This window comes from Pocillopora verrucosa, chromosome 7, assembly GCF_036669915.1.
Source record: "Pocillopora verrucosa isolate sample1 chromosome 7, ASM3666991v2, whole genome shotgun sequence".
NCBI lineage: Eukaryota > Metazoa > Cnidaria > Anthozoa > Scleractinia > Pocilloporidae > Pocillopora > Pocillopora verrucosa.
This window is the reverse complement of record NC_089318.1, coordinates 18,866,347-18,880,269: the sequence shown is the minus strand read 5'-3', so window position 1 is coordinate 18,880,269 and position 13,923 is coordinate 18,866,347. Positions and strand designations below refer to the sequence as shown.

The 13,923-nt window shown below is 37.3% G+C and overlaps 1 protein-coding gene across 1 annotated transcript in view; it reads left to right on the top strand.

The window, feature by feature from the left end:
- LOC131791888 (kinetochore-associated protein 1) overlaps positions 1-13,923 on the top strand; it is a 41,412-nt gene that overhangs the window by 853 nt on the left and 26,636 nt on the right. The window contains exons 2-25 of the mRNA XM_059109259.2: positions 644-764; positions 1,316-1,376; positions 1,782-1,836; positions 2,511-2,592; positions 3,196-3,276; positions 3,554-3,588; positions 4,691-4,801; positions 5,250-5,340; positions 5,963-6,027; positions 7,037-7,155; positions 7,747-7,795; positions 8,195-8,293; positions 8,464-8,510; positions 8,890-8,958; positions 9,276-9,351; positions 9,463-9,600; positions 9,755-9,844; positions 10,455-10,526; positions 10,677-10,738; positions 11,757-11,865; positions 12,288-12,431; positions 12,886-12,942; positions 13,052-13,168; positions 13,490-13,546. Of these exons, the coding sequence (XP_058965242.2) occupies positions 644-764; positions 1,316-1,376; positions 1,782-1,836; positions 2,511-2,592; positions 3,196-3,276; positions 3,554-3,588; positions 4,691-4,801; positions 5,250-5,340; positions 5,963-6,027; positions 7,037-7,155; positions 7,747-7,795; positions 8,195-8,293; positions 8,464-8,510; positions 8,890-8,958; positions 9,276-9,351; positions 9,463-9,600; positions 9,755-9,844; positions 10,455-10,526; positions 10,677-10,738; positions 11,757-11,865; positions 12,288-12,431; positions 12,886-12,942; positions 13,052-13,168; positions 13,490-13,546 (2,007 nt within the window). The remainder of the gene's footprint in view (positions 1-643; positions 765-1,315; positions 1,377-1,781; positions 1,837-2,510; positions 2,593-3,195; positions 3,277-3,553; positions 3,589-4,690; positions 4,802-5,249; positions 5,341-5,962; positions 6,028-7,036; positions 7,156-7,746; positions 7,796-8,194; positions 8,294-8,463; positions 8,511-8,889; positions 8,959-9,275; positions 9,352-9,462; positions 9,601-9,754; positions 9,845-10,454; positions 10,527-10,676; positions 10,739-11,756; positions 11,866-12,287; positions 12,432-12,885; positions 12,943-13,051; positions 13,169-13,489; positions 13,547-13,923) is intronic.

The window sequence follows — 13,923 nt, the reverse complement described above, 5'->3', positions numbered from 1 at the left end:
TGGTATGAACTTTTTTGCTACTTATGGTATTTTGGTACCTCATGAGGAAAAAAATTTAGGACAGTGTCCTACCCCTCCCTCCCCGTTCTTCCCCCCCCCCCTCCTCCTTGTTGGGGCTGAATTTTGTGATGAACAGGGCAAGACAAACACTTTTTTGGGACTAGAACCACAACAAAAAATTGAGGAATACATTTTCGTAACCTAAATCACATATTGTATTGATGAAGAAGTTACTTTCAAACTCAAAAAATAATGAACACCTGAAATACTTTATGTCCAGGGAACTACAAAACCACAAACTAATTTTCCCCTTTGCAATTGAAATCATTATGCAAATTCTCCATACCGTTCTCAAAGCATTTTCCAAGGTGCTGACAAGGAGAATTTGTTTAACAATCAAGAGTCTCTTTAGTTGGTGATCACTGCCTTTATTCTCATGACCTTAATGTTTGATTCAGAGGTGATATTGTAAGGAGAAACTAGATGCTAGTCACTCTTACAGGACTAATTGGTGTATTTTCCTTGACACAATCATGTTCTAGAAATACTTGTGCTGATCATGGTTTTCTGAGTTTCTGCAAAAAGGATCCAAGTAGAATAACTGTAAAGAGAATTATTTTAATGGTAATCAATTGTTTAACAGATACAGAGTTGTCCTCACATCTGTGGTGCTTCCTGTCCTGAGGGATTTTGTTTCGTTGCTTCATCTCAAGTGATCATGTTTGATGCAAGTTGCAATGATATTCTTGCAACATTCAATTTTGGTAAGAAACTTTGTTCTTTTAACACATTGATTTGAATTGGATTGGTTTGTTTATTTGTTTTATGCATTGTTTGATGAATGTGTATTTATTGGTTATTACAGAAGAATTTTTCAAACCCTTGCAGGGGTTTCAATAACTACAGTATTTCCATAAGTGGCTGTCAATAGTATAACAGGTAGCTGTGCCCAGAAAGGGGCCTTAATCCTTTAGCCCCTACAAGTGACTAGCATCTAATTTCTCCTACTATATGACCCCTGAATCAAACATGAAAGTCATGAGAATAGAAGAGATGATCACCAACTGAAGCAGCTCTTGATTGTTGAACACTCCTAGTTGGCCTCTTTGGAAATGTATAAAGAACAGTATAGAGAATATGTATGATAACATTGAGGTGTAAGGGGCTAAGACCTTGACCCAAACAGGACAGCCTGCTTGCAAACTAAACTGAGTGTAGCTAGAGGTCTTATAGGCAGCCTAGAGAGCTAATAACTGGCTTTTGATAAAACTGCTGCCTTTGTCTCATCTTTTGATTGCCTTTTTTTGTTTTACAGAATGTGAGATTGACTGCATAGCATGGAGTGAAGATTCCTTGTTTCTTGCCATTGGTGAAAGGTATATTTACTTGACTTAAGGACATACAGTTAGTTTTTGCCATATGCCAATTAAGGTGTGCTGCATAAATGAATTTCCCTTTGCCAAGGTTTATGATTGGGGATTGGGAAGCAAAACCCAATGGTTTGAATCTTGTGTGGTAAAGATTCATTTGAGTAAATGCTTGTAAATACCATTGTTACATGTACCTGTTGATGTCATTATCTCTATTTAGATCAACTGCAAGCATGCAGCTGATTCTCAGTGACAGCAGTTTTGCATTGTCAGTGACTGTAGCATCATTCCAACAGGCATTAGTCTTTACACCCATTGAAGGTCACACTTCTTACATCTCATGTTGATGTTCTTCCCTGCTTAAGGAATAAGTGGAAAGTGTTTTAGTGCTAACTTTTCAATCTTAATTAGGTCAGGGACTTTCCACTTTGTTCATTCAGCATCAAGGCAAGTACTGTTTTCTCAGGTAGGATAAAAACTGTTTTTTAGGTATTTGAATCCACTGTTGTAAGAGCAGTACTGAAATATAAAAATAAAATCCTTGTTGCTATGATTTCTTCTCATGACAACAAACAGTGATTTTGGTTATTCATTTCATCAGCTTCCTGTGATCATTAGGTTTGGAAGAGGTTCAAAACTTTAAGGCTCAAACTCTATGCTTGAAAAAGCTCTGCAAATCTGATCATGTTATTTAATTATTTTGCATACTTCAGATAAAACTCGGGTAATAATCATAGGTTGCCATATAAACAAGGTTCAGAAATAAGAGGACAACCTCAGCCTCTTTGGAACTGTAGGGGTATGAAAACTGTGTAATGATCAAATAACAATGATAAAGTACTTGCTTTAATATAGGCACAGGTATGGGGTCAGGCTGCAAGCACATTTTGTAACTTTTGAATCAGATGGATTTTTAAGATTTGATCTTTGTTGCCTTCTTGGTTGCATCTCAGTTAACAACTGAAGTTTCCTAGAGGTGCTCCTTGATTTAGATTTATCAGTTTTAATTAACTTTCAAAGGACATTAAAATACAAAGTGAAATTTTGCTTTTGTTCGTTAGAAGAAATTTTTGTCATTAGTTACATGTTGTACAGTAGGAATTTGATGCTTCACTATCCTGTTTATAATTTTTTTCTCAGGAGCTTGAATCTGATGGGAATTTAAAATGCAGTGAAGAATGTACCTTTCTTTCTATGTTGTTTACAACTCCTAAATGTGAAGGTATGATTGTAACTTAATGATAAAAGTATTGATAGTAATAATAACTATGATAGTGATGATTATGAGAAGTTAACAGCGAACATTCATGAGAGAAGTGATGCCAGGGTCACCCGATAGTTCCTTTTACATTAAGCAGGAAATTGGTTTGGTAACCTAAGCAGATTAGCATTCCCACAAAGGGACATGGAGTTTGGCAATAGTGAGTCTTAGTATTCCAATGAAATGGAAACAAGCTCTTCTTTTGTAAGCCACTTGCCTGGACTTCAGGCTTGAGCTCAACATGAATTTGTTTCAAAATCCTTTAGCAAAAAGGTTTCATATTTGACAAATAGATTCCATGATACTGTGTGTCTGTTCAATATTAGATCATAGATGACGTCAAAATGTAAATTAGCTTATCATGTATTCTATAATGTTATGTATCCTTGAATGATGTTGAGTTGTAAGCCTTAAAGAGTGTTTTAGAAGTAATCTGACTTGTAAATTTTGTCTGTTTTCTCAAGCCATAACAAACAAAGCAGATATTAAAATAATTTTGGAAAAAGCTTGGCTCATGTAAGGCTTATCATTAAATTCACCTTTTTTTCTCTGTGTTGTGAACAGGAGGATGTAAGCTTGTCATTTTGTCTGCTTCTGGCATGATCACTCAGTTCTCTAACCTTTATCTGCAGAAATTGAATGACGGTATGTGTCCATAAACATCCCCTGTTGGCATTAATTTTGATTTCTAGTTTTATGTCTTCTGGAGTTTTATCAAAAGCAGTAAATAATATATGTAATTTGGAAATCAATTTGGTAATCAGATGGACAGTGTGAATTCACCATAACACATGCCTAGTTATTGATTACTGTTTAAAATGAAGAGGTTGCTGCATTTTACAATATTTTGTTATCTTCTCTGTAAAAGGGAATTAATAAAAATCTCTGTTCAGTCACTAACACATATGATCTTAATCAATAGCTATTAATGGAGGGCAGTTTGAAGTTGTTACTGAAGTAAGTGAGTTTGGTTTAGTGTTATACAATTGTACATTATGCTCCTTCCACTTTTACTTAGTATACATGGGTGTTTTGCCAGCTTTGCAGGGGGAGGGGGGGGCTTATTAGAGAGGAGGCACTTTATGGAGGTAGGGCTCCAGATTGAATCTTTTTGGTATCTTAGTCCTGATTAGTCAGTGACAAACGCATTCATAGGTTGTGGAGTGCAATTCAGCCTTTCTGTATTCTACTTCATGGAATATGAAGCTTTTTAATGATGAGTGATTAATGCCACTATAAATTCCAAAATATTCCATTTGAGTTGTCTCATTGATTTAACTTAATTTAACTTTGTCTGTCAGTCACAGTTATTCTGGATATAAAATGGCCATTGTAGTGTAAAGAAAGCACAAACATTTTCCATCCTGTTAAAAAGTGTTTTGAGAAATGAGCAACTGGGACATACATGGAAGAGTGAGAGAGTGGTTTTGTAGCAAATACTATAAATAAATAGCATGAAGTGTTTGTGTATATTGTGATTTACTGTCACTCATCATGTTTTGAAAAGTTTTAACATTTCACTTGCCCATGGCTCTTTCAATTGCAAAAACTTTCAAAACATTACATGTGCCAGAGAATCATGAAATGCAGTCATGTTTCGGTATTCTCCTCTACACATTCCTTGTTTTATAGTACTTATAGTCCAGCGGTTATTCATCATTTGCAACTGGCTAAACTGTTCAAATGCAACCTCCAACTTTATATCAACTCAAGTCTAACCTTACCCCTTTAATGCCCACCCCTCCCTCCCCCTCCCCCTCCCCCTCCCCCTCCCCCTCCCCCTCCCCCCTCCCCCTCCCCCTCCCCCTCCCCCTCCCCCTCCCCCTCCCCCTCTCCCTCCCTGCACAAACGCTATGTGGTTCCAGCTCTAATTTGCTCTTTTGCTGCACACAGAAATATTGGTACTTCCTAGAGCACTTCACCCCTCTCTCTCTCTTTCTCTCCCCCCCCCCCTCCCCCCATAGCAAATCATAATCCAATGTCAAAGCTTTTAGGGGTGTTGTCATGTCAACTTTTTCTGGTTTCTCCTCCTCTATTAAAATATGAGACACTTTTTTAGCTGAGAGGATTGCTACAAGTTGAATCCGTTGATGCTGGTGTTGTTCATCAAGAGAAGATTTCAGGCATTACTGTTGGACAGCTCTGGGATTCTCCTGTCTACATTACTTATGTAAGATACTGTTATTACAACATTGCAACTCAAAATCTACAAAATTAAATCCAAAGGTAAAAGAGCTCCACCTTTTGCCAGATTATGGTATGGTTTTGCTATGTAAACTTGAGGATATTCTCAGTTTCTATTGCATTTACAGAATTTTACTATATCTTAGTTTGAGTAGAAGTACATGATTGTTCTAACTGAACTGCACTTGTTCAAATGCCTTTGCAACAGACCAAGCTATCATTTCTAGCATAGTGTTTTTCTTCTAACACGTTTTCAACCAATTAAGGCTTTTACTGGTGCTTGTAAGCAGTTAATACATTGACTTATAGTTGTTCTAACTGAGCCCACATGAAACTGTACTTGTTCAAATGCCTTTGTACCAGGCCAGGCTATCTACTTAAGCAATCTAGAGCTTGTAAGCAGTTGATACTTTAGGTTCTACATTTATATGTAGGGTGAGGGTGATGCAGCCATTGCAGTCTGGGCCAGCTGCAGAGAGGATGGAATTTATCTCATGGATTCAATCAGCTCATACATTCTTGGGGGTATGTATACTCAAGCTTTCCAAAATTCTTTGTCAGGCCTCTGAATAGTTTTTACAGGACGAGGGATGCATCTGCTTACAATAAAAAACTCCTTAATGGAAGACGTCATTGTTTAACTCCACAAGTTTTCAATACAACCGAACAGCTGTTACTCAAAAAATGATTGAATTCAAAACTGTTCCTTGTTTTGATTACGTAATCCAAATTAAGTCTTTTCTTTCTTTGCATCACACCTCCATGACCAGAGTTTCTGGGCATGCCAAGCTTTTTCCTGTCATAAATTCATTCATGGACATTTGTCTTTCCAAGCTTGACATTGGTCTGGCATTTAACTAAACACGACATGCTTTACAGCAGGCTGTAAATGTATATCAAATGAGAAATAGTGTATACTCCAAATACAATGTATGTTTACTGCTGGGTGTTTGGTAGATTTTAAGTCTGTATTCTAGTTGCTTACAAAGATTCCAATCTGATGTGTAAATTATCTGTTGAAAGTAATTTAATTACACCATAGTGTCTGGAATAAAGCAGTTTCTAGAAAGTTCACTGACCCAACAATGCAACTTTTAAATGTAAAGAGATAGATTAGTGATATAGCCTTCTGTGCTGCTATACACAGGATCTTGTGTTGTTAAAGCAAACATGTCAAGTGATGGTCACTTTCTTGTTGTTCTGGATGACAAGGTAAATGTATAGTGCCTGTTATAATGATCATCATACCACTCTGGGAAAATTTAATAGCTGGCTCCTGCCTAACCAAGAGATATTTTCAAATGTCTGTATACTTAAATAATTAAGCCCTAACTGGAAATCATTTCGAGAAAAGAAAACTTGTTTAGCACATCTGTTCCCACATCTGAACAAAGGGGGTAAAAGAGAAACTGTGGTGCTATATTGGTGGGAGAGTCTAACAGGGTAATTTAGAATTATTAACTGAGTTGATAATGTAAATTGGCCCCCTCAAGCATTAGCCCTTCATCAGAGTGATATACAAAGAGCTAACCTTCAAAACTACAGCTTTAAAACTCTCTACAGTGTCCAATTTATGTTATCAATTTAGTTGATAATACTAAATTACCCTGTTGTACCCACCTCTGCAGACTAGATCATCTGTGTGCTGAGACATCAGCCTTAATTTTTGCAATTGTGCATACAGGCACAATAAACATGTGCATGCAGTTTTCCTTCACTTCAAAAATTTAATGATTAGTGGCTTCAAACAAACTGGAATGGATCGTAGCCACAAACCCATCAAATGCCTGGCCTGTCACCTTCACTGGATCTGGTTTTAAGTCTGTTGATTGTCTGTAGTCTTATTCCTGGCTAATCCTTCTGGAGCATGCTTTCTTTTCTTTACTTGGAAGAATTGATCTTATTGCAATCTTAGGGCTGGCATTAAGGAAAGCTAAACATGCAGTCTATGAAAATTGTATTTTCTGGATTGTTTGGTTTGATTTCCAAAACAGTGCGCTTGCACTGTCTGTAAATGTTGCATTTGTTTGAAGCAAATTTAATACTGCCTAACCCATAAGCCCAAACAATCTATTGATTCTTATTGCCTGGGGCAGCAAAGAGTTACCATGATTTTGAGTTACTTGTAATATGAATTAATGACATAAAAGTCATACATTTTGTAAGGATTTGTAATCTTACATGCATTGTTCATGTCTCTGTATCTTCTTTTTTTCTCCAGAATATGCTGAGCTTGTGGAATGTTTCATCTTTGACAATGATTGCATTCTGGCCTCATCTAAGCATAGATGACTTTCTATTATTGAGTTCCAGTAATATTCAAACTCCTGGGATGTCCAAGTATGTGCTGTTTTGATATCAGATCAAGTCTTCCTTCACTTAAATCATTGAGCTCCTCATATTATTTATTAGGTTAGGATATATGTATCAGACTGGATAATGTTTCTGATGCATGAAGTGTAACAAGTCACTTCTGGATAATTGCATTAAAGATAATTTTCTTCTAGATTTTCTTAAGATCAAGTAGAGTACTGTAGAGACAGCTTTGCCCACAAAGTGGATTTCTAGTTAGATAAAGAACCTCTTAACTTAACCAGACTCTGAGCAAATTTTCCATTGAGGTTGATGAGTATTAGTCACATTTACCATCAGTAGTCTGCAATAGTCTGGTTAAAGGTACTGATAAACTACATTCACAGAAAACAAAAGATTCACTTGTTCCATTGTAGCAAACTTTGTTTGGTTTCTGTGGGGTGTAGTTCATACCTAAATAGTAACAGTTATTCATTCATACATACTGCATACCTCTGTACCAAGTGATTGTTGTTTAACGCAGCTTTTGGGAACTGAGAACTACATTCATTTGGCAGAAGTGAGTTTGATCTCTATAAACTTGTGAACCAGAAGCTATCATTCTTTTCATATTTGCAGAAGTGATGATGAATACAAGCTTGTTGTGCTCACAACAGCAGAAAATCAGGTACTATTATGATTTCTTCCTAGGTCTTCCAGCTGTATCGGAATAACTGTAAGTATTGTGTCATAGTAAGGTTGGTAGTTGATGGGAAAGCATCAGATAAATGCAATTTTGTGCAAAAGCTATCTGTTTGTGGTGAGACAACATGACAGGAAATTAAAAAGAGAGGAAATAAATTAAGACTTGATTTGGAAAGAACAGACGTCAGAGTAATTGCTGGTGCAAAAGCCTTTTTGCAACTATAGCTTCCTTATTACCATCTATTTGGTAATGCTCCAGCAAGGTACTAGACTTAGAAATGCTTAGGTGCATTTCTAGAAGGTAAATGAAATGACCCCTCTTTCTCATTGAACAGTAACCTAATTATTTACATATACTACATTTGTCAATTTTGCTTTACAGATGCGCTATCTTCAAGTATATACTTTTCCTACCATGAAGTCAGTGTATTCTCTGCAAGTTTCTGCATGCTCCCTATTAGCACAGTGTCCAACCAATCAGGTTTGAAATAGTTATATCTTTTTTCATGGTACTTTCTCAGGTGTTAAAGTGTTCAAGTTTATTTGCTTTTAGTGAAGACCCAAAAGACTGTTACAGCATATCTTATGTTTTTGATAAAATAAATTTGTTATCAAACAAAATCTTACATTGTACTGCATTGTTGTTTGCAGGAGTCAATCTTTTTCATTGAGGGTATCTACCAAAACCCACATGAAAGGTAATCTGTTTTGAAAGGGGCTTTTGATTATCGAAGTCATGTAGCTTCATGTTTAACGAAAATCTCCGAAATGCGACTAAACTGGAAAAAACACAAGCGATAACGAAAATCTACTAAATGCTACTAAAACTGCGACTAAATCTGCGACTCAAAACTGCGACTAAAACTACGACAACACACACGCGAGAAATCGTAAGCGTAACTTGCTTACGACTGATTAACGTTAAATATCTCAGCGCGCGCGCTAATTGCACGACACGCTAGTCCGGTACTTTCTTCTTAACACTAGTGTTTATGCTGAGTTTTTCAATAGACGTTTTTCAAATGTGAAGAATCACCAGTAATGTGACTGAGTGACATAGTTGTTTTCCCATTTCAGAACAAATGATGACAGACACATTTCTAGCATAAGAATCAGATCTCTTACGGAAGCTCTTCCTGAAAACAGGTAATGCGTAATCTTGTATAAGTTTCTCATTGAGTGATCATCTTGCATAAAATAGTGGTTCAGTTTAATTTAGTGAGTGCAACTAATTGAAGCTAAATTGTATACACATATAAGAAACAAAGGTGATCTGCTCTAGAGAGAGGAGGGAAACATTATTTTCAGCACTTAAATACTCTGTGGACAGAAAATGTGCTTAGTATTTTTCTTTAAAAAAGACTAACAGGGTTTTTTTAACGTGCTGTGAGGAATCCTTTCTGTTCGTAAGAGGGACCAATAAGAGAGCTTAGTTGTATAGAAAGTTTCCTTGTTCTCAATAGATTGTCCAGACTGCTTCACAAGCAAAAGTTTGATGAAGCATTGCGGTTTGCAAAACAGTTTAATCTGGATATAGAGGTGAGATTTTATATCAAGGATGGTAACGTATTTGTTGTGGTTTGCATCAAGAGAAGGACAAACCATATTAGCTTGAAAAAAGTCAGTAATTTTATTTGTTTGTTTCCTTAGCTTGTGTACAAAGTTAAGGCTAACTGGCTTCTTGACAAAGTGTCACCATGGAATTATGAAAATGATCATGGGCAAGAAAGCAATGCTTTGGAGGGATTTTCTCTCACAAAACTTAAGGATTGCCTCACTCAAATAAAGGTAATAACAATCACATAACATGTACCTTTGTATGCTGCAATGCAAGTCTACTCTCTCTGCCTGTTCATGAAGCTTCTACCTTCTGTCATCCCTTAGAATATCTTGGCTCAAACTAGAAAAATCTCTCATGCACTCCATTTTCTGTTAATTTCAGGATGATGAATATGTCTGCAGGTGTTGTTTGCAAGCGTCACTTCCCACACTTGATGAGACATTTGATCTGCTGAGCTATGCTAGAAAACGGGTGAGCTACCTTCATGTGCCATGTACCATTCAGATTTTCTTACATGTTGGTGACACAGGAAGAATAAGTAGATAAGTGGGGAGTTGATTCCTACCAGGATTTGTTTCCCCCCCCCCCCCCCCCCTTTGGAGTATAAAAGGGTGCCAGCAAAATGCCAAGGAATCTTGCTGGATTGCTGGTGGGTTACCATGTGATGGACTGTCATCCTATCCAGGGGCGTGGGGGGAGGTGATCAGCAAAATCTCTGGTAGGATGGACATTCTGACTTCTTTTTTTCCATGGTGTTTAAATGGTGATAGCTTGTTACTCCAGAGACCCTGCCATCTTTACCAAAGCCCACCACCATTTACTAGTGGTACCCTTCCTTATTTGCTATTACTTACATGTCAAGTGCTATAATTATTGAACCACAAGTGTTGCATGGGATACTACTTTAGATTTTCTTAACCAGCCAGCTATCATCATTTTGTGTAACCACAATGAGTAAACTTCATCTGGTATCTCACACTGAATGAAATTTCTTCTGCTAAGTCTTCCTTTTTTAGCAGGTATCCAAGAGTTGTACTTGTTAGTTGTTGTCTTTTTCATCCTGTTTCTTTTCCCTCCTCAGATTTCCAGCAACAGTGGGGTGCATAGCCAAAAAGAAGGTCCATGTGGAAAACCATCACGTCTCTTGACTGAGGTGAAGTTTGTGTCAGTATCGTGCTGATACTACAAGACATCCAGTGCCATGATATCTGATAACTGAATTTGCTTTACAAGATACTTAAGAATTGCATGTTTCCTCACTATGACAAAAGTGAATACTATGTGGTAATATTCATTTTGGTAGGTCCTTGAGGCATTGGATAGACTAGCAACTTTTGAGATGGCATTTGGAGTTGAAAATTTTAGGTGTGTTTGATTTTCTCTCAATTTTCTTGTCTTTCGTTTTCTTAGTTCATCAGGACTAGAATATATTTATATTTTTCCAGAGCAACTTGCTCATTATTGTGCAGCAACTGTAAAGACAAGCCTGAATCTATTCCATTTAAACCATTCATCAGTAAGAGATCATGTTGCGACCAATTTGCAAGGGAAAATGACATCATTACCCACTTGTGTTATCTTCCAATCTGTGAACCCAGTTGATTAAGTATGCTGTTAGAGATTTTCACAGGATAACCAAGCCCTATTTTACGAGAGAGTCACAAAATTTATTCGAAGTTTCAACATCAAGGTCGCCCCTAAGCCTATCCGCTCCATCTTGAGCATACTTCAAAAGCCCAAAGAGAAGATCGAGGAAGAGGCTTTCAGAGGAATCGTGTACAAGATCAACTGTAAAGATTGTGATTGTGTTTAAGTTGGTCAAACATCCGGGCACTAAAAACACGCATGAAAGATCACGCAAAGGCCATAGCAACATTGGATGAAAACTCTTTGTTGGCCAAACACCATATGCTTCACAGTCACCAAACAGATTTGGAGAGTGTTGAAATTGTTGACTTGTTGACAGGTCATCGGCGTGACGACAAAGACTAATTCTTTAAGCTTAGCATTCCATGCGAGATGGAAACGCTATAAACGAGCACATAACGCTACCAAACATATACAACAACATTAAGAGTTTTTAGCGCCATTAAAAATACTCTAGAGACTATTGTTAAACTTAAAAAATTCCTTCGAGATTTAGTTTTATCACACATCGTGGACATATACCAAGCAGGACGCCGTTAGACATTTGCATTTTTTTCTTTGCTGAAGAAGGCAACAGCAGTAGCCGAAACGTCCAGAACAATATATATTTTTAGTCATTGTCAACTTTTTTATTCTTTTTACCAAAAACTTTTATCAAGCCTGGGTACGCACCGAGTATTTCTAACTATTTGTTCTTCATTGCAGAACTAACATCTTTTTTTACGTTGTCTCACAGTGGCCCCCAATGGCAGTACTTTGCCTCTGTTGACCTCCTCGTTGAGCTGACAAAATGCCTGCTTTCTAGCAAGGTCACCAGTGCAGTTATCATTTGGAGAAGACATCAGGTAAAGTGATCTTGAAGTGTCTCAAAGTCACAAAGCAGTGTAGGCAAATGATTCATAACATATGACTGAATTCGGTGTGAGATTTTATTTTAATCGATATTCTGAAATAGAGAAACACAGGATAAGCTATTCCATGCTAAGTTCCTGATGAGGCTCAGTAAACGGCATTCGTGATCGCTTGACAGAGGGGAAATTACAGTAATTGAGAGTTAACAATTTCTGGACTTTGAAAACAGACCGCTTGATAGAGAGTGACCGCTTAATACGGTGCCGCCAAATAAAGGTGTCACTGTACTTCTAAGTGAACACCAAGGATAAAACAATACGAAGAAATGATAATAAGAGCGTTCAGTTCAACACCCACTTTATTGTGGCAAATTTTTGTGGGAACGGCACTATTTATTCCATTACTTCTTTTGCAGAGTCATTTTGTCACTCAGTTTAGTATGGAAAAATTGGAGTCTTTAATTGGTCCAATTCCCGAAGACTTACACTCTTCCATTGTTATTCCGTGGCTTCAAGATGACCTTGTGCCTTTTATCAGTAAGGCCTTTCCCTCGGGTCTGGTAAGTTAAAACACACGATAAAGAACTTATCACTCAATTCAGTCTACATGTTATTTCTTTAATATGGAAGCGATCTTCGCAGTTAACATTACTTAAGCAGCAATGAAACTAAGGCCTGAATCAAATTCAGGCGTGTACGGGATTTGAACCTATGACCTTTGCGATACCGGTGAAGTGCTCTACCAACTGAGCTAACTAGCCAACCTAGAGCTGGTCATCATGTTGGTCGTAAATAAACCCGTGAAGTGGTGAATAAATGACCATAAATATATGAAAATCATATATGTGAATTGCGGTTAAAGAAGTGAATATAGAGACGATCTTCGCATTTCTGAACACTACTGAAAAATTCAGGCCCTTACATGCCTGAATTTTTTTCCGCCTTATTTTAACCACCGCCGAGATGAGGTAACCTGTGTTACTTTCTCATACTGATGTTTTTCTCTGTTCTCAGCGGATGCTCGCGAGTTGGTTGGAGCAAAGAGCCAAAAATATGGAGCTTTCTGAGAAGGTTAGAAATAAGCGCTTGGATAGTGCCAGAAGAAATTTTTGCTCAGTATGGTTCTCTTTAGAAAATACTTTGTTCGAGTGATTAAGCCGATGAAATTGTTTTATTTCAGGAGGGTTGGCCTCAAAATGCTTTGCAACTTGCAAGTGTCCTGTTGTGTGCTTCAAAGTCCGTTTCAGGGAGTGCTTCAGGAAGAGGTCTTGCCACTCCCGCTCAGTTTTCAGACCAGGTATTTTATTCTTCGAAGAGAGATATGTGTATTGTTTTTTGTATCATGTTAACTACTGATACCAGTCTGTTACATGACATGAATATCTGACCACATCATTCATACTATGGTTTAGTGGTTGAATACCTGACCAGCATATGAAGGAAGCGGAGTTTGCTCTCTATTGAGTAGGACTGACACGCCATCTTTGCCTCTCTCCTGGTTCTGTCAAGTCTTCTAATGATGTAGACAGTCCGAAGATGAAGTCTTGTACTTTCTGTATCCTGAGTAACTTTTGAAAATCAGATTTTTTTCAGTGCTGAGTAGATATTGTGTTTGTAGGTTTGTGGTCTTCCTGCAACAGCAAGAGCACTATTAAAGGATAGCAAAAATAACTTGGTAGGTGCCTGAGTCTCCAAACTAACTCTGACTGAGCCATTTAAAAGCGTATAGTTTATAAAACTTCACAAAGTTATCAGTTGCTTTTCACGTCGTTGTGTTTATTCGCTTTTAAAAGACACATGGTTTTGTGGCTGTTAAAATCCGCCTTGCTGCAAGCTAAGAGCCTTCGACCTCTTTAACCTTTGAGCTGATTAATACTTAAGCATCCAATTGAATATTAAATTATTAATGATGAGCGTACAACTATGGAAATGATTGATGAAATATACCCTTTATTGTTTGTCCAGTTCCTCAGTAAAGTTTCCATTGTTTGCTTTGTCAGGTTGATTGACGGTAAAATGTGAGTCTCTATTGATGAGGAACAATTAAATATT